Here is a 27732-nt window from a genome sequence, read left to right as displayed (position 1 = left end):
TTGCAGCATACTGACAAGAAGAAAAAAGTTCCAGGGTAAGAACTAAAAATTTCATTACAGTAACAATTTTTTATTGCATGTTTAAAATGCATTTTTAAAAACAAATAGTGCACGCTGGCTTCACTTTAGTCTCCTGAAATATGTACTTATGATGGGAAGCCCTGGGGCTACAGATCCATCTATGATGTTTATTAACAAAATATAATCCCAGTACATTTCCCCAGGGGACAGTATTTAGTTCCAAAAGATTGTCAACCCTGTACTCTAACACACTTGAGTTAGTTGTTTGTGTACACTAAATCCATTTATTTTAAATTTATTTTGTCTACATTTAGTGAAATAAAAACATCGCCCTGTACAATCCACCATCAGCAGTGAGTACAACAGCAAAAATTATTATACAGTTTATACACACTAAAATCTTTTCCTTTTTCCTATAAAGAAACCAGAACAAACCTCATCAATATAGAGTTTAATTTAGAAGAACTCAAATTACAGAAGGGAAAGCCAAAATTATTACGGTCTTTTCTGAGCCCCGAGAAGTTCCTGATTCATGTTGTTGGAACAGTGAGTGCAGCTGGAAGAGTGAAACATGCTCAAGTTGTCTTCTTGGGTCTTCAAAAAATTACCAAATATTTAAATTAAACATGGCTAGTTAAAGAAACATTTGAAGCAGAGCAATATAACTGGGAATTCTGCCTTACCAGTTGTGGTTTCTTTTAAACCCAACTTATACAATGCGCGAAGTGCTAAGCAACACTACAGAAACACATTTACATCAACACTGAAGATCTGGGGAAATGAAATTCCAACAATTTTATTTTTTTAAATGAGCTGTATTTTCTAAATTTGTTTTTATTTTTCTGTTTTCATACAGTATTGAAAACAAACGCGGCACATTCACATTTTCCCGAAGAATTGTAAGGATGATCTCTACAGGGATAACGTTGAAAAGCCTGAAGCTCAATCAATTGATGTTGAAAACTCTCAAAAGGAGTAAAAGGCTTGATCTGAATGGTCTAGAACATGTATTGTAATTTAATAGAAGAGACGGTCGTCTTAATATTAATGATTTAAAAGAACTTCCCAGTTCATGCGAAGAGTATAGTCCAAGAATAAATCAAATTTTCTGAACGCATTTTATGCTACGTAAGTGTATACTTTGCGATCCTCAGGTGTTCGTGCCAAATATTCTCTCTCAATAAGTCCTTCAATACGTTTTTTAATAACAACTGGACTTGGTAAGAATCGGGCCTTCAGCTGCTGAGTTACCTAAAACATAAGATCAAAAACAACAATATGATTCACAGGGCAAGTAAGATCATGAAGTATCCTAACTGACCAAAATAATCAGAAAAATTTATTTAGGCAGGTCTGGCTACAACCATGAAGCGTAAGCAGCAGTCTGCAAACTTCCGACAGTTTTTTTTCCCCCATCAGTTGCTTGCTCATTTTTGGGTATGATTCAAAGAGGCATGGTCACAACCTGAGAATCCTCTCAATTTCACAGCCCTAAGGGAGTTCACGAGTGGAAAACGTGTGCTATTCCTGAAGCTGCCAGAACTTAGGAGTTAAGAGCAGCAGGACTCATTCTCTCTCTGCCAAGAGCTCGAATCTCTCAAACCTGGACCCAACATTCAGTAACAAGATCAAAGCAGAAAATAATTAATGTTAAGTACAGTATTTTTTGTTGCCAACTGTTATTTCAAGGAATTTGATAACATCATAATAGCAATAAAAGTAGGAAGGAAAATTAGATATACATCCTAAACTGAAGGGTAAGGATTTAGATGTCTTCAGATAGACAGGGAGGAAAAAAAAGGATGGATTAAATACAGCATCCCTCAAAAGCCTTTCAGAATCATGTTAGCGAGAGCTGTGTAACTTTCATGAATTAATAGGAAAAGCAAAAAGAATTCCCAAACCCATATCAAAACTGTGTACAAGTATACCTCTGCTACTAGCACATTGTGTTGCATCTTCTTCCTAGATTTCATTATCCGAACTATAGCAGCTTCTATCTCATGTTTTCTGTCATCATCTACTTTCTGCCTTGTTTCTTTCCTTTCTGGATCAGATTCTCCTTGTTTGGCAGCAACTTAAAGAAAAGAAAGAATGTAAAGTATGTTAGCAAAATTAAAATGAATTTCATTGTGTGTTAGCTTCACTATTTATTTCATTTAGACATCAAGTTATATTCTCCTGAGTTTTGAGATTCTCAAACTTGATTTAAAAAAAAAACAAACAAAAAAACCCCCAAAAAACAAAAACCGAAAAGCAGCCACAAGAACATATTGACACTTTCTGACATATTTTGATAGCAACTGACAAGGTAACAATCTGTTATTTAATTATTGCTATGTTAAAATTTGAACAGTTCTCAAATCCACTTACAGGCACCATCAACCCCCATGCTCCCATTAAATATTCTTCTCTTTAATACAGCAAATAATCCATTAATTAAAACAGAAAAAGGATTGAAAATTTACTTCACAAACTAGTTAAATACTTTAAAATTTCATCAGTCAGAAGAAATAGTCCAACTTTATACTCTCCAACTCAATTATATTCTTTGTATTCTGTTTTCCTCTTCTATTTATGCTTTATTTCTACCGTTATGTCTAGCTTTTCTTACTCTTTCACCCAAGCACCATTAAAACCAAGCCCTCCTCCCACACTGCTATACCACTTTCCCCCTTGTCCTTCTTCACTCAAAAGCCCCAAGTATTTGTTGGTTTTAAAGAGATACAGACAAGAAGTCTTCTGTGTAAGACAGAAACATGAAACCACAACTATCAAATTTGCTCTAAAACCACCTTGAACCCCAAATTGTATTCCCTATTCACAGACATTTGTGGAGTGGAAATGAAGAAGCAGAATTCCACTAAAGCTCGAACAGTTGTCACAGAATTTACTTTAATTACGTCAGAAAAATTATCCAGACATGGCAAATGTGCCGACACCACAGCACTCTGTATGCGCATGAGGACACTCCAGCTATCACTTATGCAGAGGGATACGCGTAGTGTCATGTGTGTAGGTACTACTGGGTTTTACACGCTTACATCCCTGGACACAGCATGCTGCACAGAAGCCCAGCAAGTTCTATTCCGTGCAGCAAACAGCATGTGAATTACCAATGTGCCAATGATGCTGTATATTTTATGCACTGAGATCTGCAAAGTCAGAAAATATTTTTAGATGTACTACAACTAAGAACTAATCTTCCAAAACACGCTATGAAGTGTATTCACAGCAATGCCACAACTCAGAAATTATCTCCAGAGAGCTTTCTAGAGAAAGGGTATCAACATTACTTATGCATAGCACAAACCAGCATTTTGATGAGCTAATGAAGTGGTATTGTACCAATCAGCTTCTCTTATTTGTTAAACCCAAATCATTGCCCAAAAACATTATAGCTACCTGGCACTTGGAAACGGCTGTTGTATCATGGACTAAAAACATCACTCAATTTCACATCAGTACAGCAACTTATGATGCAATTTTCCTATTTCTGAATCAATCAGTAGCATATTTTTAATTTTACTATTTAATTTGGATTTTATTTCTCTTTCAACATTTCCTTTTAAGAGATAATTACAAATTTTGTAAAGTAAAAGGCTTAACTATGACTTCCACACTTTATCAGTATTTAATTTTTAATTTTGATGCAACCAATCAACAAAAAAATTTATTACTCTCTTCCTTTTACGCGTATGGATATCGCTCCTGCAAAGGATAACGTGACATTTTAAGGCTGTTTTGGGACTGGAAGACAGTAGAATATAAAGATCACTTACCTGTCTGAATCTTGACTCTGTGTAGTTTAGATGTGAACTGATCATTCACCGTAAATATATGACCATTTTCTATTTCTTTTGATTTAGGCTCTTTTGTAAGAACACGTTGTGTTGGTTTGCCACATGCAAGGGACTGTAGGGCTCTAACCAGTTCTCTTTCGGGGATATCAGTTTCTTGTTGAATTTCCTAAAGAAAAATATCTTAATTAATTTATGGCTATGGCAGAAGTAAGTATCATGTTTTGCAAACAATAGCACTGATTGCTTGAAATGTCCACCTTCCAGCATACAAAACAATACTACTATGACAGTTGTGAGGCTTGAAAGGTTAGAATTCACTCAGTAGCAAAGTCTCAATAGGTACTATGCAAAATGATCCACCTGGGTCAATGCACAGACAGTGAATTCTGTCAAGTAAATAGTCACCATGAGCTGAAAATAGAAGAATGAATAATCAGCTGTTTCATTTCACTGTAATTTTTGAGAAGGCTGAAAGGATTTGTTCACTGTCTCCAACATTTGCTGAACAGAGTGAAACCGAACCTTCTGAGTAACTCAGTGATGGAAAGCATCCATGATGTTTCTGAGCATTCCTGACGAAGAACTGCATAAATGCTTTTGCATTCAGCAGCACTGTTGAAAATAATATCTTTACAAATGGAAGCACATGAGGTCTAGTTTCACCATAGTGTAGAAATACTCTAGATTAATTACACCTCTTTTCTGAAACACCTGAAAATTTATTTGCAGCCCAGATGCCCTTGGCTAGGACTTCTCCAGGTAAAATACAAAAATAACCATCATAGTGCAGCAAACAAATGAACTTTGAAGAACAATGTCTGTAAAAAACATGTACATAGCTTGTTGCACCTGTCAGTATTCTCAAGAGTTCAGCTGAGAGCTGTGTGTTAGCTAAGTCACCAGTGATGACGAGTTAGCAAGCAGATTATACTGGGTGCAGAACGATGTCTTAACATCCTCTGGGAGTAGGCCAACTGCTACTGCTTCCTCAAACCTAACTTGTTTACTGAGCTCCCATTCATTAGAAGTTCATTTTAGCCTTATCTCTATTTTCTTACTTTTTCTAGTTTGAGGAAACTGCAGACCTCTCCGATTTCACATTCCCATTCAGACTCTTGAGGGACCTCTAGCAGCTAAAGATTAATTACCAAATAGAAAAAATAAACCTCACAGACATGTAACTGTCCACAAGAGCTGTCACTTCCCCAGCTTCCCCACCTTCAGTTCCAAGAGCACTGTCAAGCTCCTCCACTATCCCCGTAAATTCCTAAGGCTCATGGCGCACAGGTCAAACTGATGGTCTTCAGGCTAAAAGCAGCAGTAACAACTCCCAGTGATCAAAACGCTAAGCTCTGTACAGAACTATAAAGAACTCATTAAAAGTTCTTTAAACAGTGACCGGCAAAAGCAAACTTCAGAGTACAACTAAGTTCTATTAAATGATGTTATTTCTTGAGTGTACTCAAGTTTTTTAAAATCAATCCAGAAAAAAAAAAATGCCACTTTTCTGTGGTCATCCACAACTGACAACATGCAAGAAAAATAATTTGGATGTACTGGCCTCTGCTCAGACTCTGTCATTAATTACAGTGCATCTCATATACATCTCACTACCACGTCTCTGCGATGCCAAGGCTCAGACAGAGTATGCCTTACTTTTCAACTACAGACCCAACATTACATGTACAATGTTGCCTTTATGCGAAATCACGTGAAATTGTGTTTTTGACATGAGTTCAAATTCATTTGAATGAGGTAAATAAAAACATAATAATCAGTAAATCTAAAATGACAAAATTTCAGAATTTTTGATACCTACTGCTTATGGATGATTGCAAAATAATAAAGCATTCTTAAACTTAAGAGTATTCTTAGCATAATGCATTCAGAAATATTCATAGTATTTAAAATAAGTGTATCCACATATTTTAACTATTTGCTAGTATCAAAATGCCTCTTCCCAAGCAGCTCACAGAAAGTTACTGTTTCTTCATTTGTTGCTTTATTTAAACACAATTGTCACCTTCATGCATTTTTTCCAGATCCGGCACAAGGTAGTATTAAAAAAGCCCCAAACTGCTATAATCCTTTACACGGTCACAAACAAAAAGTCGTACTGAAATGGATCGATCAGCATGAATTTAACAAACCAAAGGAAGGTGACACTTAGATTTCAGGACTTAGGTAAACGTAAAGCCTTGAGGCTACACACCAAATCCAGCTTATTAATGATGTAATGCCTGTGACATGCAGGCTCCCGAACTGATTTTTTGATCAACACCTAAAGTGAATCCTTTCAAAATTAAATCACTTCTACAAGGAAAGATATATACTCTGCTTTTGATGAAAGTGAAACAAAGAGCTAAAATGGAATTCAAGGGTTTTTGATGCTAAACATCCTTATACTAACCACTATGTATTCTGTGTTGATTTTACTTCACTCTGTAGCATTCCAATTCAGCCACTAACGTATGCAAACCATTTGGGTTTCAGAATTTACAAGCTAGCATTGAAATAAGAACCTCAGAAAGAACTGCACTGCAATATGCTGCCCTAGAAGAAGGCAAAAAACTTCGAGTTGGGTAAAAAAGTATAGCTATGAATGTAAATGGGGTAACAGATGTTCCTGTGCTCTCTTTCCTTCAGTCTGTAGCATATAATTTTTCTAAACATATTTTTATAGAGACATTTGATGTAACAGTGAAAAATGTATGTGTTTTTTCCCCATCTCCAAAAATGCCTTATTTTAAAGGCCACACTAGAGTCATGCACAAGAGCAGTACTCATTACACAATCTTAGTTCTAAAAATATTACCAGGTGAGCTCTATCTGGAAGCTACAAAAGAGATGGTTCTAGGCATGGAACTGCCTCTGTCCAGTTCTACACAAGAAAAAAAGTTCATTAGAAGGAAAATGTGCAGAAGGAAGTTAGAAGGAAAAACATCATGTCATTTTGTTGAAATGACAAAAAAAAAAAAAAAAAAGGATTTTTATTTACAGACTTCAACTTGTATACCTTCCGAAGAAGAGATCAGCAAAAGAGAAAACAGGTAAGCCAGTTTTAAGCTCTAATCTCTCATTTTTGTGGAATTATTAAACAACTTTACTTCTACTACAGTCGCATTTGTATTTCTTGTTTGTTAAACCTAAAGAAAGAACCAAAAATTTTCCACTTATTTTTGATGTCATCACTAAAAAATCGTGCATTTCACCTCTTAAAATACTGAGATGTATGGAGAGGTAGCAGAAAAATATGCTGAGTATTAGATGAGACTTGATTAGAAGAAATTGAATTCTTTGAAAAAATTAGCATTCGTTGAAGGCTTGCATGAAGATCCTTCCTCTTAGATTCAAGTAGCATTAACCTAGACCCATATGGCCACCAGTTCTCTTGCATATATAAAACAAACGTTGGTGTAGAGGAATACAGCAAATGCATACATTTTTGTGAAGGAATTTTGCTATGCAATAATCCTTTAACTTTCTGTAGCATCTTATGCGTAATTTTTGCATCATCATTATCCCATTTTTCTCTCAATCACATGGCTTAACGGCTATTAGGATTATTGTGAGGATCTTGTCAAGTTTGCAATTAATAATCACACTGAATGCAAAACAAAACAGCAAAATCTGTTCAACTGTGAAGGCAACTTCAAATTAATCTGTTCAGCTGTGAATCTGCAGAAACACTTGTATATCAGTTAGTTTCATGCTTACACAAGCACACACCACAAGTCATCTCTCATGCTATGTCGCAGTAAAAGCACTAATTTGATATGAGAGAGACATAACAGTTGCCCAGCACTCAGCAATTAATGATGGTATTCGATAATCAATGAACAAAGATAAAATTCATTCCACTCTTAAGTTTTCATAAGCTTTCCTGGCTGGAGTTAAAGACAACTCCCACACACTTCACCAAAGAAACCAAACAAAACAAATATGCCTTCTTAATGTTTTAGTTACAGTGGGACACAAAGTAAGAGTTTAAGAACTCCCAAACTAGAAACAAACAAAACATACACAACCTAAAAGCACATGGACATATTTCTCTGTCATCTGGTCTTAGTAAAATAAAATATAATTTAGAGCACATATTAAAAATCCTATTTTTCACTGCTCTAACCAAGCATTATTTATTCATATATGTGTGATGCTCTGCTACTCATAAAGCCTACAATTTTGTGGAATAAGGTAGTCACCAGCCCAGTTTCAACATCAACTTGAAGAAAAAATGAGCTGTTAAGTCCCCCTCTCCCCTCCGCCAAGTATTCTGCAGAGAAAGTACTCAAAGCTGTAATGCTCCTGCAGTAGATTTCACAACACACAGGACTTTCTGTGCTCTAAAACAATCTTTTTTTGAACTATGAGTAGTTTATTAAGAGCCTCTTATCAAACCCTGCCTTCCTTAATCCCAACTGAGACTGTTTCAAAGAAACATTCTTCATTAACAGGCTAGAAGAATGCCAAGTAAGTTGAAAACAAAATCCAAACAAAAAGGCAAATGATTACTATGCACAGCACAGTCAAAAGTAGATGAGAAAACCTGGAAATCCACTCCGTTTCAAACTGCATCCGTACTGCTTTTCAAGGCTGCCAATGCTCTCTCAAACAGAAGATAACGTCTAAAACGGAACTATTAGTTGACATTAACAATACAATGCTCAAACCTCATAGCACATGATCCTCCTCCACTCCCAAAGGCTTCTTCATCACTGTCTATCAGCTGACCACTTCAACCTTGCCCAGCAATGCCCCCCTAGTCCCCTTGTTAAGAATCTATCTGGACCTTCTTCATTGTCCTTTCTTGCTCACCAGCTCAGAGAAGGGATGAAAGTTCTTCCGATTCTTCCTACAGCTCCCTCTGGCCTGCCAATTTAAACACTTCCGTGTTCAAGAAGCCAGGATACAAACCCTTCTCCCCGCTTTGGCCTCTAAATCCAGTTTCTCAAAGATAAAATGAGCAAATGGAGCCACCTGCTGCATTCCAACTTCAGCTTTTCTATAGCTCTGTGGCCTAGGAATAGCCACACTCTCAACTCTTTCTAACATTTCTGAAAACTTCTGTTCCCAAATAATTTCCTCCCCTAGGATTGCTTCCCAGGTGCATTACCAATGATCTGCTTCCTGTATTTATCAGCCTGATTCACACTCAAATAGAATGAGACGCACCTGATCATCAAAGGTCTATTCAAGAGAACAAGAAAGTGCCTAAAACAGTTATTTAAAAATCAGGTGAGAAAACCACAATGCTTACCTCAAATGTGTATTTTTCTCTGTTGTTAAAGAGCATTAATATCGTCATCTGGAAAGTGGAGACTTGCAATATGTGCTTCCGTGTATTTGAGCCAGTTACTTGGGCACCTCCTACGCCAACCTCTGAGCCATCTTCCTATTTTAAAATTACAGAACTACTATTAGATTATTCTCCACTGCAAAATATTTTACCTCAGTAAGATGAAAGTTACATGATGAAATAATTATCTAGATCAGCCTACTTAAGTGATAGAATAGCATATGCCTCGTGGCACAAACAGAGTATCTCTCCAGTAGCTGTCTTAGAATCACAGGGTGACTGAGGTTGGAGGCACCCCTGTAGGTCCCACAGTCCAGCCTCCAACGCCAGGCCATCTAGAGCAGGATGCTCAGGGCTGTGTCCAGTCAAATACTGAGCATCTCCAAGGACGGAGACTTCACCACCTCTCTGGCCCCTGTTCCACTACTTTCCCATTCTCCTGTTTTCTTACTTTTATCTTTGAAATTATCAAAATATTTATCCTACAGTAATAACATTTTAACATCCTCACAAATGCACATTATTAATACTCTGCGTTATAAAAGTTTTGTTTTAATTTTGCATTGCCTTCTGCGTTCCCAAGCATCATGCCATTACTACCTCTAGCTTAGCATTTTAGAACTGGTCTAAATCACCAGCAAATTATTTTCTTGTATACATAAGCATTAAACATTGTACTTCTATAAACTCTACTAAGATTCTCATGTTTGAAAAAAATGTTGCCTACATTGCTAGCATTCTGCATATGAAAAGCAGGCTAAACTTGGCTTAACAACACTTTTTCACGTTAACAAAAATTACTCTGAAGAGAAGCAAATTTCATTTCATTTCTGACTGATTCACAGCCAAAAAACCCAAAACACTCAAACCACTGAGGTCCCTTCAAGATCAAAATTACTTTTCTATGAGGTAACAAAGAGACGATGCCAAGGGATGCATTCAAATTAGATTTAGAGGGGGGAAAGAGTCAAAACAGAACTGTTACAAAGGAAGAATCAGACTATAAAGCCAATGGAAGGCATCTTATTCTTATATTATTAATGGGTAAGCTTTTATTTTACAAAATTCTGAAGTTATTACAAATGTGCATTTGCTTACTTTTAAAAAAAGACAGAATATTTTCATAATCTTGATACTCTACCTTTTTAACAGGCCCGTAGAAAGTGGCATTGAGATCTGCAGAACCCATATGATGCTGGAGTGTCAGCTGTCGCCCACTATGTTTGGCTAAATAAAATCTGTAATATAATTGAATAGAAAACTTAATACCTAGTTCACATTTTGTATCTAAGAGGAAATTGCTTTAAACAGTTACATAGACTTTTCATAGCCATTAGGGACACTAAGAAATTTCTAACTTTTGCTTTTTCAAAACATTAGCTCTCATTAGAATTCTAATTAAAAGCTCCTAAAAAATGCAAGCCTCATAATGTGACTGTTGCATTTTGTAATTTTTACACGAACTGAAGAAGAGCAGTATGCTAGCATGTCTAACTCTAATGGTAAAGCATATCTGTAAGTTAAGTTTAGAAGGTTTCTTCTTAAACCTCTCCCTAAAAATGTGGTTTTTAATACATACCTTCTAAATATTTCAAAAGCATGTCTGGGAGCTGGAGGGATGTTGCACTTTGGTGTGGCTGACTGAGTAGGCCAGTAACCTGTCGTGAGGACCCGCACCGTAAGATCAACACCACCTAATGAGACCTAAGGACAATTGGAAGAAAACATCCACTATTTTAAAAGAGGATCATGTTTCACCATTTTTCTTTATCAGTGTAGAATGTAGAGAATTTTCACAGACTAAGAAAAAAAACAGACCTATAAACATTATTTTTACAAAGCCAGACAAATTAATTCATCACTATCAGAGTACACGGTACAGCAAAAATCCTTCACACGATTCCACTCTGGCATTTAAGAGTGTACAGAATTTAACAAAATAAATTCTTAACCAAGAATGAAATGTCTGATCATAAACAGAACTCGTAATACATGTAACAATTCTTTCTAAACAGGTTTTTGACAACATACAGTAAAGCCAGGTTGCTAAACCTATCAGTTTCAAAATACCTGTTTATAAGTTTACTCTCTGGAAGTACAGAGTAAATACTGCATATCTAATGTTAAACCATAGGGAGCCTTTCCTGCAGTTTACTTCTGGACTGCAATGTAAACAGTTACTCACTTTTACACACACACACAGCCTAGCCACTTTCCCTAAAGACAGCCATTACCATAAACATTCAGCACTGGTTAGGAAACATTCCACAACTGAAGTGATGATCTATAAAATAGTTTTGTTAGTAGGTGATAAACATCTGGCTACCTGTGAGGCATAATCCTCACTAGGTATCTCAACCAAGCTGAATATTATTAAACTTAAAACTGACTACTTTCAGCTCTAGGAGGTGTAACTAATACCATCAAAGAACACACATTATGGACAAGAAAAACCAAAGCATACTATATCCAACTTGTTATAAACCTACTACACAGAAATAGAGCACGTTATATTTTAGAAGGTCAAAAACTGTCATATGAACTCAGAAACTTCCATTACTAAATAGCAGAGTAGCATTTCCATGCACTATGGAAGAGTTTTCGTATTGTGCGTGTTGAATGCCTGTGTGCATCAACAAACTCGCGCCTAGGAAACTTCTGAAAAATCTAGACAGACAGGTGACAGGCTACACATACAGAAATCCCTTTGACTGAATTTCATTAAGAGAAACAATTTGCAAAAGTATGTAAAGACCCATATAAAGGTTGGTCTGTAGCCAACAGTACTGCCATGCTTCTAACTTCATATCACCAATGTCATGAGGCTCACAACAGAAATTCAAACAGGCATTTAGACACAGAAAACTAGTTAATCTGCACCTAATAAAAAAAAAAAAAAAAAAAAAAGCTTCAACAGTTTTCTCCCTCCAGCCAAAACATAGGGAAAGGCCATCAATGCAGACAGAAAGATACAGAAAATATCTTTATCTGGAACTGAAACATCTTAGTTGAGATGGCAATGGTTTCCCGAATTCTTTTGGTCTTAGCCAGACCAGAACACAGTGTTAATTTAGAACGCCTCACATCATACATCATACAGACCACTGAGCAGTTTGTGACTTGAAACAGTTTCGGAAGCACTTTAGTTTAAAAGATGTCTTTTCAGCATAAAAGTAGTATGAACTAATGCAAAGTGCCTTGAAGTGATCTCATCTTTACAGAATTCCAATAAGCTGAAGTTTCAGGATCACAGTTGTAGAAATTAGGTTGGACTTTCCCTAGTGCTGAGCTTTCGCCTTCCTGATAGCAAACCAATCATCTACACAGTCCTTGGCACTACCTGTATCTCAGGATACACCATCCAGCAGGAGACTTCGCAGGTAGGATTAGTTAGAGAAGAGCAGATGCCTGCCTCCTCTAGGAGGCACCATAGGTATTCAAGGTACATAAATTGTTTAAAAAGGAGTAGAATATACTATTTAATATGAAACACAGTACCACCAGCAAGTTAACAGTAACATAAAACCCCAAAAATCTTCCTATTTGTACTTCTTCTCAAATATTATTGACACTAACAGAAATATATACGTTTCCATCATAAATAAGTACTCCAGAAATTTCATTAAAAGGCCATGATTAGGCTGACCCAAAGGCGACCACCAGGAGAACTGCTGTCCCTTGCCAAGAAAAAAAAATGAAGTTTATAATAAAGCCTAGCAGAGTAACTGTTAACATTTTAAATTCATCTTATTAGCTGTACATAACTAAAAAGAAGATAGAAACATCATTTATTAACTCACTTAAAACTGTCACGTAAAGTACATGAATCTCTAACATCAAAAAACCCCCATGTACAAGTCCTGCATGCTACCTAAAAAATGGGAATGCTCTATCAAATTGTTGTTGAAATTAATATTTCAAGCATTCTAGAAGGAAAACATGATTAGACTCTAGAGAAAAAAAAGCAGTAGTAAAGCTGCCTGTCCACAAACACCTTTATATCTATGCATATGTGCCTCTATAACCTTTTCTGAAACTACTTTGAGAACATCCCATTCTTTCACTCATGATGATCCACAGTACGCTGATGAGGAAGGTTTCAGCTGACTGCTTCAAGACAGCAGAGATTTCAGATCTTTGATCCTGTCCGCAACCAGGGACATTGGACAGAATACATCTGTGAACATATTCCTGGCATTCAGATTTCTGAAACTGATTCAAACATGCTTGATATACAGACTGACTTACCTGCAGACACAGAACTACTTAGCTGTTTATTATATATTATTAAGTGCTACTGAGTATCAGTATAGAAAAAAAAACTGTTTAGAGCAAGTAAACTGATATCTCAAAATAGAAGCGATCTTTCCATTCTGCAATATCCCAGAGGCCCCCTTTTACAACAAAGTGTAACACTTCTTGATTGAACAGTTAAGTCCATATTTGGCAACTGGAATAAAATGGTACTTCTGCTTTTAATAAAGGTATTAACTGTGTCAGGGAAGTTAAATACGAGCTGGTATGTTTGTCAAATACCTGCAGCATTCAATATTTTTCTTGTTGTTAGCATAAAATATGGGTCACAACAAAGATTACCTTTAAAGAATGAGAAAGGTTAGACTGTGCTGGTGACACGGCGTTTCTGAAACGCACCTGCGGGCGGGCAGCCGGCCCCAGGCGCGCGGGCACAGCTGGGCAGCGAGGGGCGGCACAGCTGGAGCGGCAGAGCGGGGCAGGGCGGCGGGCGCGGCGGGCGCAGCTGGGCGGGGAAGGCGGCCGCCGCCCGCCCCCTGGCGGCCGCAGGCGGGAAGGGCCGCGGGGCTGCGCCGCGCTCGGCTCCCCTCGGCAGCGGGTCCGCACCTGGGCGCCGGCCGCAGAGCCCGTGCGGAAGGATGCGGACACAATAGGGGTTGAAACCGGATTTCATGGAATGAACCTGGCGCTGCTCAGGCTGAGGATCAGGCTTCGAACTGACTTTTGTGTTTCGGGAAATACTAACAAAGTTTATAAGGTGAGAAACGCAGTACAAGAAATACAATTTGAGGATGCTGACAACATCCTTCTTTCCACACGCGTATACTAACAAATTAAAAACCACGAGCACTGATAAAGGTTTAGGGTTTGTACTGAAGTAAAAGGACAAGCACACAGACCCCCACACTCTTACCCCAGTCGCCTGTAGATGTTGCCTGAACTCATCCATCGTTGTGTTTGAGATGCTCATGTCCCTGAACATTCCTTCCAGTTTAGACGTGAACTGACATCCACATTCAGTCTAAAATAGACAAATAACTTGTTGTGCCAGCACTATGAAAACAGAGCTTCTGATATGTGAACTGCAAGACTAAGAGTTACTTTCTAAATCTCATAAAAAATGGTATTTCTGTACATTTGGTTACAGGGATTCCCATTTGCATTACCTTCAGAACTTAAAAAAAGTTTCATTTTTCATATAAGGGTCTTAACCCTACACATATCAAAACTTTCTTTCTTTCTCTTTTCTCCATTATTGTATTTTTGGTTTCTTTTTAGCTTCCTATCTCATCTTAAAAAGGAAAAAAAAAAATATCTGTGAAAGCTTATCAGACCAAGGCACACACTTTCACCTGCTTTTTAGCATGATACTGTAAAGAGAAATAAAAATCCTTATTTGTATCAGAAAAAAGCCCTGTTGTCCTAAGAGTGTATAATTTTAAAGCTTACTGCAGACTACCAAGTGAGATTACTAGACCTTTTGGGAATCAGGGACATACGCATTGATAGATACATGTGCACAAACACATGCATTTCAGTTGCACATACAGGACTTTGTGCCTATTTCTAACACATACTTTGACATATATGGTAGAGGCAAGCATGTCAGCTTCAGCATCCTCATCACTGTTCAAAGACATGAGAAAAGAGAGCAGTTCTGGTCCACTGATTCACCTCGCAAATGTATGCCCTGTGTCTTCTAAATCACCAAGCTAGAAGCAGTGGAGAGGTAATTGGGAAGTAATTAATACTGATAATTTGTCATTAATACTGGTAATTTGGAGAAATCTGATGCAAACAGGCTTCGCTCACTGATAGAATATGAAGGTCAAAAATGACAATCAGTAAAGTTTGATTTTAGGATCAAATCGCTCTGGTTTGGAAGTTCCCTAGCCATTTATCATGCCACTTAGGAAGATGCTGCATTAGAACTTGCTTCAAGGACTGTTCGCCTTTAGGCCTTACTTTCTTCTTCATCTCTTCGCCTATTTAATCAGTAAACAGAACCAACTATGGAAAATGTGTTTGCAGACACTAATATGAATTTTTTTTTTCCAATCTCAAACTACTTAATCAAAAAGGAATTGAGCATTATCACCAGTCTGTAAATGGAGGCAACTAAAAAACAACAATGCATGCAATAAAAAATTCTACTGTGAATAACAGAAAATCTAGGATAAAACAGAGTCCTGTCTTCAAATCCAGTCACTAGGTAACAGGAGTTGTCCTCTTATATGGAAAGTCTTAACAAATTGGGGGGGGGGTGTAGTTTTGTTTTCTAGATTGCTCTCTCATCACAGTGCTTTCCATTACTTCCTTCCTTTTAGTTCCACAAAATCATTCAGGAAAGCCTTTTGTATTTTCTATGGAGGCTTTAAAAATCAAATCTGTATTTAACAGCAATCAAGATGTATGTTATCTATATATCCCTTATGTAAAAACAGAAGAAACCATTTTTATGAAAAAAATGAAGTAAAAAGTACAGATACTGTCTTACCTTTAATTTAGATATCATATTTTTCTCAGAGTCATCTGAAACACTCTTATTCGTGAGAAGTCTTCTTGCCAAGTGCTGCTTGTAATAGCGTTCAAAAACATCTTTCTCTTGCATAAACCTAAATAAAACCATTGCCTTATCCAATATAGTTTCTACTTCTTGCTCTGTTAGCTGTAAAAGAAATAATTCGCTGGTTTTAACCTTCCAGTACAAGTGTCTTATACAACCTAAATACTTCAAGTAATTCACAGCAAGCATATGGTCTACCAGTAGCCTATAAAGCAGCCAACAAAACCGCTCCAACATGTGAACAACAGAGCCAAAAGAAGAGTGCACAAACTCAATAGAGCGGTGAAAGAAATGGATCTAAAATGGAAGGAAAAGCAATTGTGAGGGAGAAGGGAGACGATGGATAGGTAGAATGTCTGGTAAATAAAAACTTATCCAGGAACTTTTATTATAAGTATTTTAAAAAAAGCACGAACAGAAACCAGTATTAGGAATATGAAAAGTTAGTTTGGAATGACAGCTTTTAAATGTTAAGACCTGTTTTGCAAAGCCTGCCTATGCCACAACAAATAAAATGGTTACTTATTTTATAAATAAATAGAATTTACTATTTGATTCCCAAAGCATAAGGTGCATGCAATAATATTCAGCTTTATTCAGAGCCACTGAAGCCTCAGCTGAACCGTCCTGTCCAGTTCCAGGTGCTGTACCTCAAAACATTTCATGAAAGAAGCTATGAGGTAAGACTGAGGGAAACAGTCGTATTTAAGCTAGAAGAGACAGATGTGGTAATAGTCCTCCATTATGCAAAAGCAGTAAAAAGAAGCAAACTGTTTCCTCTATTCAAGTGACTTAATATTCAAAAGAAATTATTAGATATTGAGAATAACTGCCAAACTTTAAAGATATTTAAGGAATTGATACTTAAGGTTTCAAAGGAAGGGAGCTGCAGAATCCACTACAACCTAATTCTGTTTTTTGAAGAGGTATCTGCCAGAAGTAACCAGGTATACTGCTTCAGAGATGGGGGACAACATCTTGAGATCTCCTTGTGCCTTATATTTCTATAAGTTTAGATCTAAAGTGTTATGAGCTCAGATGTGTTACATATACTTTTTTTTTTAAGGTAGTACTGCCATTTATCTTAATATAAAAATCATTCTTGGAAAAGTAGCTTAGTTTAATCTGATCCAAGTTAACAAAGAGAATGATCTTTTAATTTAATTTATACTTACTCCCTTGACTCCTTTTTTCAGCTTATCGTCAATAAATAATGAGAGGTACTCTGGAGACCTAGAGTTGAGGTTGAGGAAGTACTCAAAGTCACCCGCAATAGTCTGTTTGAAAAGTCGATCATTATTGAAAGATTCCTGAAGAAAGCGGTCAAACCTACTCTTCAAATCCAGTAAACCCTTAAAAAAAAAAAAGTATTAACATTTTCATTGATTTGAAGTTGCAAGCTGTGAAACAGTAATAACAAATGAAGTTGTAGTGAAGACCACATCTACAGTCAGAGATTCTGCAAAGCTCTCTATGTTCGGGATTGTTAGAAAGTATCTGAAATTTCATTTCCATTTTTAAATACCTATAGCTGCCATAAATCTCTTATGGAAGCAATTTTCAGATGAACTGGCTAAAACATTGGTGTCAAATACTGGTGCAGTTTGCTAGAACAGGCTACTCAAAGATTAAGAAAGTTTTTAATAACCCGTGTTAAACAGGATGATTTACCGTATTTTTAAATCCACAACTTGAGGGAGGCATTTGTTCTGCTTCTTAAGCCTCTTCTATTTTAAATAACGTTGACAAAGTCACTATCATAAATACAGGATACGGGAAAGATGAGGCCAAGCACCCATTAACTGCATCCCTAGAGCTACTAAGCAAGTTCGAGAAGAAAACGCACTGCAAGAACAGGCCTAATCTTATTAGGTTTTTTTGCCCTCTGATTTCAATCCAGGGACACGTTTTGCATTATTTAGTTGCATGTTTCTTACTGATCTTTAAGAGTCACTGCGAACATATGAAAGTTAGAAACAAGCAATAGCTCTCCAGTTATCACAGTGTGAATTTCACAGGCCTGAATTGAACCACTTCCTCTGAGCTGAACCGTTAGATTCTTGACATCATTTTTAGGGTTTGCACCTTCTTCACATGGAGTTAAAACAACTGGGTGCAGAACGAGGAAGCATCTTAAAATCACCTGAGCACCTTGCTAAGTATATATGATACACACTGGGTTTAGACATAACTAACACAGCATTCGGGGGCAGGGGGAAGGGAAAAAATTTCACTTGAGAGTTAAATTTATTATGGATAACTACTGCCCACAAACTGTTCAGGTTAAATGATCTTTAAGTCCTTGGTTTCTTAAGAAATTATTTATATGTGGTTACTTAAAGAAGCCATTCAAGAATTATTCAAGGAAGTAGTAATGTTGCTTAGGAACTCACCATCTCACTTAAAGGAATGGTCTTTAGACAGGCTAATTAATGCGTATTAGAAATTTTAAATTCAAAGTAAATCCCACTATCTCTCTGTTTACCAAGGTTAGCTTATGCCTCCTCTCCAGGAGTACACCATCTGAACAACCTGGTATTAAACAGGAGAAACTGTTAGTACCTGAAATTACAACAGCAATTCAACATCCCTTCAAATTATTTTAAGTAGTTTCAAATCTAATCCCCTGGCAATGCTTTTGCAATCATCTCACCAATTATGCTCAGGGTTTGGTGATGTCATGTTGCAGAAGCAGTGCTGGACTATGATGAAGTTTTTTTCTTGATGGTATAATGTAGCTTCCTTGTCTGTCTTCTTACTGCTATTTAAGTCCTTGAAAGATTCAGATGAACATGGCTGAGATGAGAAGAGTGAGGTAGTTTCTCAATTCACAGGCATTTTTCTGTTCTTCCATCATGTCAATGGAAGTGGAGGACAAACCTGTTTGGGGGTTTAGCAGTAATCAAATATCAGTCCCTTCCCTAGGTCATCTTCACGAGATGGCAGGGGTACATACTAATGGGCTGAGGATGAGCTCTGCCAAAGCACGTGCAGTATGGCTGTAAGTCTTCTTCAGCTTCATTATAATATTTCGCCTTTGGAGCAGGAAATATCGATAGCATCTTTATAATTAGGTTTTTTAACTCTGTCAGTTAAATTTTTTATGATACGCTTTTAGGTCCAGCAGGATTTAAAAGGGGTAAAAATTACTTCAAAGTAATCCAGACACTTATTTTCCACATCACTTGCCTTTTCTTTTTTTTTTTTTTTTTTTTTTAAATCATACCACCACAAAAAACATAACAGCCCTTAATCATTAAACCTAATATATTTCAAAGGGCATTCTCTCTTCTTTTTAATAATCCTTGGAGAGGTGATTCTTGTCCAAGACTGGTAAGAAGTTTGCTTCAGCATTGCCAGAAAAATCAACAGTCCAAACAAAAATGTGTTTATACTCAAATGGCTTCTTATAATAGTAACCAGTTTTAGCAAAGTTATTGATTTCAAACAAAACAGCAGAGATGACAATAGACATCCAGCATTAAATGCTTCTCAAAGACCAGACCCAAGGACTTCAACTACAGGTTTAGAAAAACAACTTAACGTTTAATGAATACACATTTTCACATTAAGTATAAACCATCTTCCAGCTATAAAAACATTTCCTTAAAGTTCAATGAACTCTAAAGATTTTATGTGCAAATTTAAAGCCATCTTCTCAGAGACAATGGGAGAGAAAAGATGACAAACCCTCCTGAAGTATATTTTGTGATCTTGATAAATTAATGGTACACATCACTTCTTAGTGAGAGATGGAGAACAAGAAAGAACACTTGTGTCTTCTAACATGCACAAGTGCTCTGTTTCTCAGGGAGACTGAGAATGAAGCAAGTTGTTATGATATGTAACACATTCACCTCTCAGTCATAGTATATCGTCATGAAATACTGTCATATGATTTTTGCCTCAATAAACATTGACAGCTAACATTACATAAAATTAAACAAAACAGACTCTATAAAGCTATTTGCCAGCAGACATACAACTCACTCTGGAGGCAAATATCATTTAGGATAATCCAAAAAGTTCCCAGCAGTTACATAATTAGCCTGAATATGTTGTTTAATAAAAGCAGCTACCAAGAGCACAAAACCCAAGCATGTACTTTCCAAGGAACTTAGGTAAAAGAAGAATCCTAAACATGTCAGAAAATTCAGAAAATATACATTTTAAACAAAATTATAAACGCAGCTTATAAATAATAATCCCTTCTGAATCAATATTAAGGTTTACGTTATCAATCACGTAGTTAACTGCTACTCTGGCAAACGTGGGAAAGATGGAAGAAAAAAAAGTTAAAATATTTAACTACCTGAATGTAGTCAACTGGATTCTTTCCTTCTCCCTCTTCAGAAACTAGTGCTTTGCCTTGCTCTCTCAGGTATGAGCTCATGCACTCGCACATTGTCTTCAGACCATTTGGCACACGACTAAACAACTTGTACATGCAAGCAAGGTCTGGAAACAAGAATGACACATTATGCAGGACACCCTCTGTCTGTTATACTTCTGTAATTCATTCATTTCATAGCAAAAGACAACAGTGAAAGTTAAGCCACTTGTGTCACAAAAAACATCCTGTAACAGCTCAGGCACTGGAATCTTCTGATGTCCCCTTTCCTTTACCCCTGACAACAGGCTTACCACAGCAGCCACAAAATTAAAAACAAAGGTTGTATTCAATTATTCTAGGTTGTCTATAGCATGGAACCTGCTATTGCTGATCCCTAGGCCAGCAAAAGTGGATGCTTGTGCTAAAGGATAGTGCACTTAAAGCTTCAGTAAGGTTATGTTTTCCAGTGGTATTTAAGAATGTAGCTTCCAAGATCATCATCCCAAAAATCAAATACTGTATTAAAAGTTATAAGAAAAAAATCTAAGTTAAAGCAAATAGGACAACACTAATGAGATGCTTGTTTGTGTACTAAACCCAAAAACTAGTAAAAATTGGAGTTTAATTCATATTTGTCTTAAAGTCAGCCATATAATTTTATACTACCTTGTTTCATCCATCTAAAATCATGAGAAGTGGCTTAGCTTAAATACGGCTTTCCAAAAGAGCAATCCATCCTTGTACGCTTATGTGAAATCTTATTTTCACAATGCGGTAAGTATTTCCTCTCTGCTATTTAACTAAATCAAACCAAGGCCTACGAGAGTTAAACTAATTCCTGTATCTTATAAATACCCTTCAATATCATTGTACCCTCAGCCTGAAGGCTATCTTAACTGGATGTTAAAGAAAAAAGGTTAAGTACAGTGTCATAACTTTCCTTTTCAATACAGTAATTCTCTTTTCTTACAGCTAAGAAATTTACTAACTTTGTCACTCTGACTATCACCTAGTAATTGTGAAGCTGCTTTAATGAACAAAGGCCATTAATCTAAGCAGTGTGTTCCCCATTCGCACAGCTTTAGCGTGAGCACCAATTTCTAAATATAGGTACTACAATCACTGTCTTCATTATGCTGCTTTAGAAACTTATGTTCTATCTCTTTCCATAGTAACTTTTATTCAGTCATTCTGTCCCACATTAACTTCTATCACGGAAAATCAAATTAAGCCAAGCCCTTCTTTTTCAACCACTTCAATAAGCTGCTTCTTATCCTTTAAAAACTGCCAATTTTCTTTCTGCAACAAAGCCCTCTCCCCAAGAATTGGTCCTGCAATACTTCTATTAAATAAGTCATTTATGCTAGCGCTTTTTAAATAACTGCCTGTGGGCCAAAACACTTCAATGCATTTTGACAGGTACATACTAGAGCAATGAAAGTAATAAAATGGCTCATGGAAAACAGGTAGCAAAGACCACCACAAGAGATTTGTACTTTTCTTAAGAGATACTTGGTTTACCAAAAAAGTACCTGTGTCTGGTACTAAATAGAAACAAGTTATGCATATGGGCTCTGTTTTAAAAGACCTCTAAAAGTCTCTGAAGTAATATTCTCAGATGTTTGCAAAACAGAGCCACCAAAGTGTTTTTACAATTATACAGGAACACAAACTTTAAGCTCCACTTATCCTATGTTTACAAACAATAAGCAGTATCATAAGCATTTCTGTCTCCCACATGATGCAGTCTTACCTTCCGTCTTCCCATTTTTCAGCATATGAACTAGCCCAGAGTTCTCCATTTCCACTATAGTTTTCATATGCTTGGAAATAAGCTCCCTCTCAACAACTTTCACAATTGGTTCTTCTGTTGATTTATCCAGACAATGCATCACCCGTTCTATTTCTTCATTAATTCTAGCTTCTACTTTCTTTATATATACAGAAGCACTGTTTTCAGCTAAAAATTTCTGACTTTCCATCTGTGATTAACACAAATTAATACTTTAGACTTGTTTTTTTTTTAAAGGGGAAAAAGGAAATGTACTGGTTATTTCAGATCAGCATTGATAAGCAAGTTCAAATCACACCCAGCATGTCCAGCAAATGAGATCATTATACCCCCTAGATTTACATACATGCTTAACACAAAATAAAGGTTCTATTACACTAATTGTGTTACATACATAAGGGAGTACATGCAATATGAACGTGGTATTTTTCATACTAAAACAACCTAAGCCAATCTAGTTTCCAGTTACCAATTATAGAGTTTTAGCCACAGGTCCAAAGAAAACAGAAGGATGGGAAGAGGGAAGAGGCAAAGATTCCTTTCAAAATACCAGTTTATGGCATATTTATGAGTTGTGAGGATCAACAGTTCTCATTATTCTCATTAGTGACAATGCTGAGCACATGATTTCATGTCAAACTCTTTTTATCCATACTGGTCAGCACAGTCTTTTGGAGGAAAGATTTTTTTTTTTTTAAGGCAGAGCTAAGAAATAAAACTTAAATAAACATAATTATTTTTCTTAATTTTATGTAGCACCAATGAAAAACAGAATACAATGACTTTTAAAAGGCTGTGCAACATATGCTTCTGATTTTCAAAGAAGTTTGGAGATCAGAGGGTATGACAGACAGTCGATCCTGCACAAGAATTCGGAGACTGACAAATTAGCTTATCTAGGTATCTTTTAACCTGTTTTACAATTTCTATCCATTTCCAACAATAGAGGAGCATGATTACACTCAACAACCATTCAACTGGCTTCTTTCCTGAAACTATCTCATAAAAAACCTTAGGAAATATTTAAAATGTGTTATTCAGTGGTTGGTCAACAACTGGAGAGCCACTTGGATACACTTAATTCCTTGACTCAGTTCCATTTTATTACAAAATATAACTCACGAATGTAGAAACTATGAAGGAAACAAAGCTTACTCAAAGGCAGTTTGACAAGTAGTCTCCCCTCTCCATTCCCAGCCTGAAACACTTTGAACCTTTCATGCTACTGGTATTTCAAAAAGACTGTGGCTGCAACGCAGGGATAGACTAAGTTGCATGAAATAGCCCAAAGCAGGCACAAGATTAGCATAACGATTACATAATGATACATGCTATCAGCACCCATATTTCAAAACTACATTCAAATTACGGTAATTCTGTAAAATTTGTGTTACTTCTTCTGCAAAGTTAGTAACATTTTTTTCTTATTTAACGGGATGGACATACTCATCAAATAAGTAGCAATTACTTCAAGTACCACCAATTCTCACAATTCCAAGCAGTTATAACAGCATTCCAAATATGATATTACAACATTGCTGTACCTGAAAAAATTCTGCAGACATCTCCAAAAACGGAGCCTCAAAGTCTTCTTCATAGACTGACCTTCCTTCAAGACCTAGAATCATTAACATCTGGCAAGCATTTCTTATTGCGCCTCTGCCAAAAAGTAAGTTGTTAACAACTTGAGAAATCTACATGCTTGTAAGACAGAGTACACAGCAGAATAACAACTCAGAACATAATATCAACTAAAATAAAATATAGTAATAGAAAGTCCATCCTAAATCTGTTTGGTACATGACAGGTTTTCAAGAAGATTACAGGAGCAAGATTTTTTGTTTCTGTTCTAAACTAAGGAGCTGACAATGTTTATTAAATATTTTAAATACAACGATAGGGAAGCAGGTCTTAAGTTCTATTAACTTGGAAAACTATTAAGAATATATTTCCACATACAAGGAAATAACCAAAAATACTACTTCAAAGAAAACTGAAAACTGCACATGTAGGTTGGAATTCAGCAATTCAAAACAACTGCACAGATAGAAGTTGCTGTGCGAAGTTTGTTGCTTTTTTTTTTTTTTAAAAATAAAAACAACACAAAATGAAAATCTATCGGCAAGTTAAGCATTTGGTTAGACATAGAAACACATCAATAAAATGTGAAAACAAAAGAACTGCATCCAGGAAAAAATTCCACTCTCTGGCAGTAGGGGACAATACACAGCTGTTGCCAGGGAATATTTTTCTCTTCATAAATTGCGTGTTGGGCAATCTCAATCACAGAACTGCAGCCAAAGTAGCACGGAGTTTACATATCTCCACACCCAACAGCTGCTCTGACACTGGAGAAGCACAAGAAAACTTGCAAATTTGAAGTTACTTCAGCTGCAGTATCTGCAGTGTGTGGCATAAAACTCCACATCTACTAAACTGGCCAGAGAACAGGAGGAACAGATTTAAACATGCAACTGAACTACCAAGACACAGATGGACCAAAAAGAAAGCTTCAAAAATTGAAGAAAAAAAACCCAAACAAACCAGGTACAAGAAAACTAACCAGCCTCTCAGTACAAAGGAAATACAGGCTAACAAGAGGCAGGGAACTGTCTAAACTCCGCTTTATAACCAAATACTCTGGTACAAGGCAGTAATGGAGAAATTTAACAAAAGTTTTAATAAAAAATACAAGACAAATATTCAAAAAAATATATTAATGAGCTTCCCCATCTACCGTTATGCTAAACCTTAACATACAAAGAAACATGTTATTCCAGATTATGAAGAAATTTTACTTGTGATCAGAAATGCAGCCTTAAGTAATGATTTATTTCTGTATGTTCTTGATTCACTCTTAAAAATTGACAGGTATTATTTACAACAAAAGACAGTCACTTACAAACATCTTACCTGTCTACAACTTCTCCTTTCCTTTCTCTTGCAATCATATCCAGCAGAGTTTGCCGCAGGTGATCCCTAATACAGCCATAGCGTACAACTTGATCTCGAAAAATAATCAAGCCCAAATTGTAGACATTTTCCACGTTATTTTGTTGCACATACACACGGTCCTACAATGAAGGCATACATAGGAATGAAATTTTAAATTCAGTACACCCATGCTATTCAAAATTGCAAGAGATTGGTCATACTTGCACTGTACAGAAATAATCAAATGAATCTTCTCTCCTTTCTTCATGAAAAGAAATTATGAATACCTTGAAAATTCAAAATCAGTCCCATTTTCCAAAACTTCATTTACATAGAGAGTCTACTTTGCTTAAGAGCGTAAGCTCAGCAATTATGACTAAAGCATGCCAGAACAAAACTACAGCCTTGCCACTTTTTAGCTCTTTTTAGTTTGGGGGCAGAGGAATCTCCAAATACTGATAAAATTCATGGCACCATCTGAAAGAGGTTTTACTTATCTACTCAAACTCCCTCCCATCAACCCCTTTTTGGTCTTTAAGAAAAATTAATTCATTTTTCCCAATCTCCCACGCATCTTCCTATCAATCCTTTTAGGCAGACAGCTCCCCCTCAACATTCAGTGAAATTTCCTGAAATAACATCATTAGATGAACAGAAGAAAAAAGTAAAGCCAAAATGAGAATAGTTACAATCAAAACATTTATGGATTGGTACTGCAAAATTATACATAAGGACTTCTGTTGGACCCCACAAAAAAAAAAACCAACACATCACTTTCACTCAACTTGAGCAAGTATCTTGAAATCTTGTTATGTTTCATTAAAATCGCACACATACACACACTCCTCAAAAAAAAAAAAAGAAGGGGGAGAGAAGAAAGAATAATTATGTTTCAATGTGGGTTTAAAGTTTATCTCCATACATAATCTCAATCTATAGGAAGAATCAAGCTCCTCACCTATCCACTAGCCCTATACTACCTATGTTTACAAATCGAGGCTGATCCCCAGAACAGTATTGCAAGGCCGTGTAGCTCAAACACCACCATACAAAGTTGACTGAGACACTGCTGAGCAGACACACTGAGTTTCTTACTGCTACCTGCAGAAATGCTTCAAAATGTTGTCTCCCCTTTTCTACTCCTCTCTCCCAACTTACCAACTCTCTAGAAAAGAAAGACTACTAAAGTTACTAGCAGACAAAAAATGACTGTATTCACTTAATATCCAATAGCGCTGTACCAGATAAGACCAGACCATTTAAAACAACAGTAAAAATAGAAAAATTGTGAGTTTTTACAAACTATTTTTGAGATAAGCAATGATTTTTTCCCCCCCTTCATTTCTGTCAGGGCATAATCCATTTCTCTAATGTAACAGTTTGGGTGATTACTAAAAATACTTCACTACCATTTAAGCCTCAGGGTGATATTATTATAAAAAGTTAATAATTTTGTACGCACTCATGAGTTTGATTGTGATAAGGTTTACTGAGAATTTACATAGCTATAACAAAAAAAAAAAAAGACCCACTAATCCACTATATGGAGGATGAAGGTCAATGTTTGAAATTGAGTATAAAGATTAGCTTCTCCACTGGTTCCAGCAATTATCTTAAGTGCTTTACCACACTCAGAATTGAAGTGTAAAGTTACTCAAACACCTAGAAAATGTAGCAATTTTTTAAAGAAATCATGCTTCAGACTACAGAAAAAAAGATTACAAAATTACAAGTTTACATAAATTCCACAATTAGAAGAAATCAGAAGGAACAGACACCACACCCTTTAATATTTCAGCAGCTGAATTTACATGGCAAAATTACTCATATACTAATTATATGCCAGATTGCCACTTGATGACCAGAGGAAAGCGAAACACCAGGTTCCACAATTCAGGAATGATTTCCCACTCACTCCCTTCAGACAGGCAGCACTTAAATTAAGTGAAAAAACAAAATGGGAACAGGTCAGGTATGCCTACTCTGTGGCTCATGAAGCAAGCTCAGTTCTGCCGCAAACCGACAAGTTTACTAATTGGTCTCATGAAGTCCGTTTAGGAACACATGGTGGTCTAAATCTTTGAAATATTTACTCTATTTTTTTCTGTTATTTAGAAGGAGGGTTATTCATTTCACTCCCTTATTTGCATGCTTGCATCAAGAACATAAGCAAAAGTGATTCTAAAGTAAGACAAGCTTAAAATACACTTTCAAAGAGATGAAAGAGAAAATTAAAAAGTAATGTCTAATATACTATATAACTTGAGGAGAAAAGAAATATGTATTATTTCCAAAGAATATTCAGGCCTCTGAAGCACAGGCAGCAGGGTATCAAAATGGATTAAAGCCATGGTCATGACTCATCTGCACAGTTTCTGTGTGGCAGTGCTAAACACTGCCATTATGAAATGAAAGAGTAACTGCAGCAGAAACTCTTCTCAATGTAACAGCAATGCCTTTTTAGTAAGCCAGACCACTCTACAATACCCAAATTAGAGTAGCAGCAGCAATGTTTCTGATACTCCTGATTTGCTTACCCTCGGTAACAGATCACTTCTACTGTCTACTGGAAACTCTCCCAACCTAAAAAGAATAATCTTGGAGACAGGAAGCCCCGTTTGGGAACAGGTTTGACTGACAAGGTTACATGCTACTGAACAGCAATCACTTCCCACGGGGAGAAGCAGCAGGTGCTTAAAAGGTAAGAGTAACTCTCAGGAGACAAGGGTGGAG

The 27732-nt window shown here is 36.5% G+C and overlaps 1 protein-coding gene across 1 annotated transcript in view; it reads right to left on the bottom strand.

Annotated features, from left to right (window-relative positions):
• Nucleotides 1–457: 457 nt before the first annotated feature.
• CUL3 (cullin 3) overlaps nucleotides 458–27732 on the bottom strand; it is a 59587-nt gene continuing 32312 nt past the window's right edge. Inside the window, exons 4-16 of the mRNA XM_087739489.1 lie at nucleotides 24979–25139; nucleotides 23610–23724; nucleotides 22027–22255; nucleotides 20253–20398; nucleotides 17116–17292; nucleotides 15872–16042; nucleotides 14288–14395; nucleotides 10700–10824; nucleotides 10262–10358; nucleotides 9082–9216; nucleotides 3804–3990; nucleotides 1953–2098; nucleotides 458–1272 (exon numbers count right to left, since the gene is read on the bottom strand). Of these exons, the coding sequence (XP_087595615.1) occupies nucleotides 1141–1272; nucleotides 1953–2098; nucleotides 3804–3990; nucleotides 9082–9216; nucleotides 10262–10358; nucleotides 10700–10824; nucleotides 14288–14395; nucleotides 15872–16042; nucleotides 17116–17292; nucleotides 20253–20398; nucleotides 22027–22255; nucleotides 23610–23724; nucleotides 24979–25139 (1929 nt within the window). The 3' untranslated portion in view covers nucleotides 458–1140. The remainder of the gene's footprint in view (nucleotides 1273–1952; nucleotides 2099–3803; nucleotides 3991–9081; nucleotides 9217–10261; nucleotides 10359–10699; nucleotides 10825–14287; nucleotides 14396–15871; nucleotides 16043–17115; nucleotides 17293–20252; nucleotides 20399–22026; nucleotides 22256–23609; nucleotides 23725–24978; nucleotides 25140–27732) is intronic.

This window comes from Nipponia nippon, unplaced genomic scaffold (genome assembly GCF_047370975.1).
Source record: "Nipponia nippon isolate SJK-2023a ecotype South Korea unplaced genomic scaffold, ASM4737097v1 scaffold_7, whole genome shotgun sequence".
NCBI classification, from domain to species: Eukaryota; Metazoa; Chordata; class Aves; order Pelecaniformes; family Threskiornithidae; genus Nipponia; species Nipponia nippon.
The sequence above is the reverse complement of the archived record's forward strand: the minus strand, read 5'-3'. Positions and strand labels throughout refer to the sequence as shown.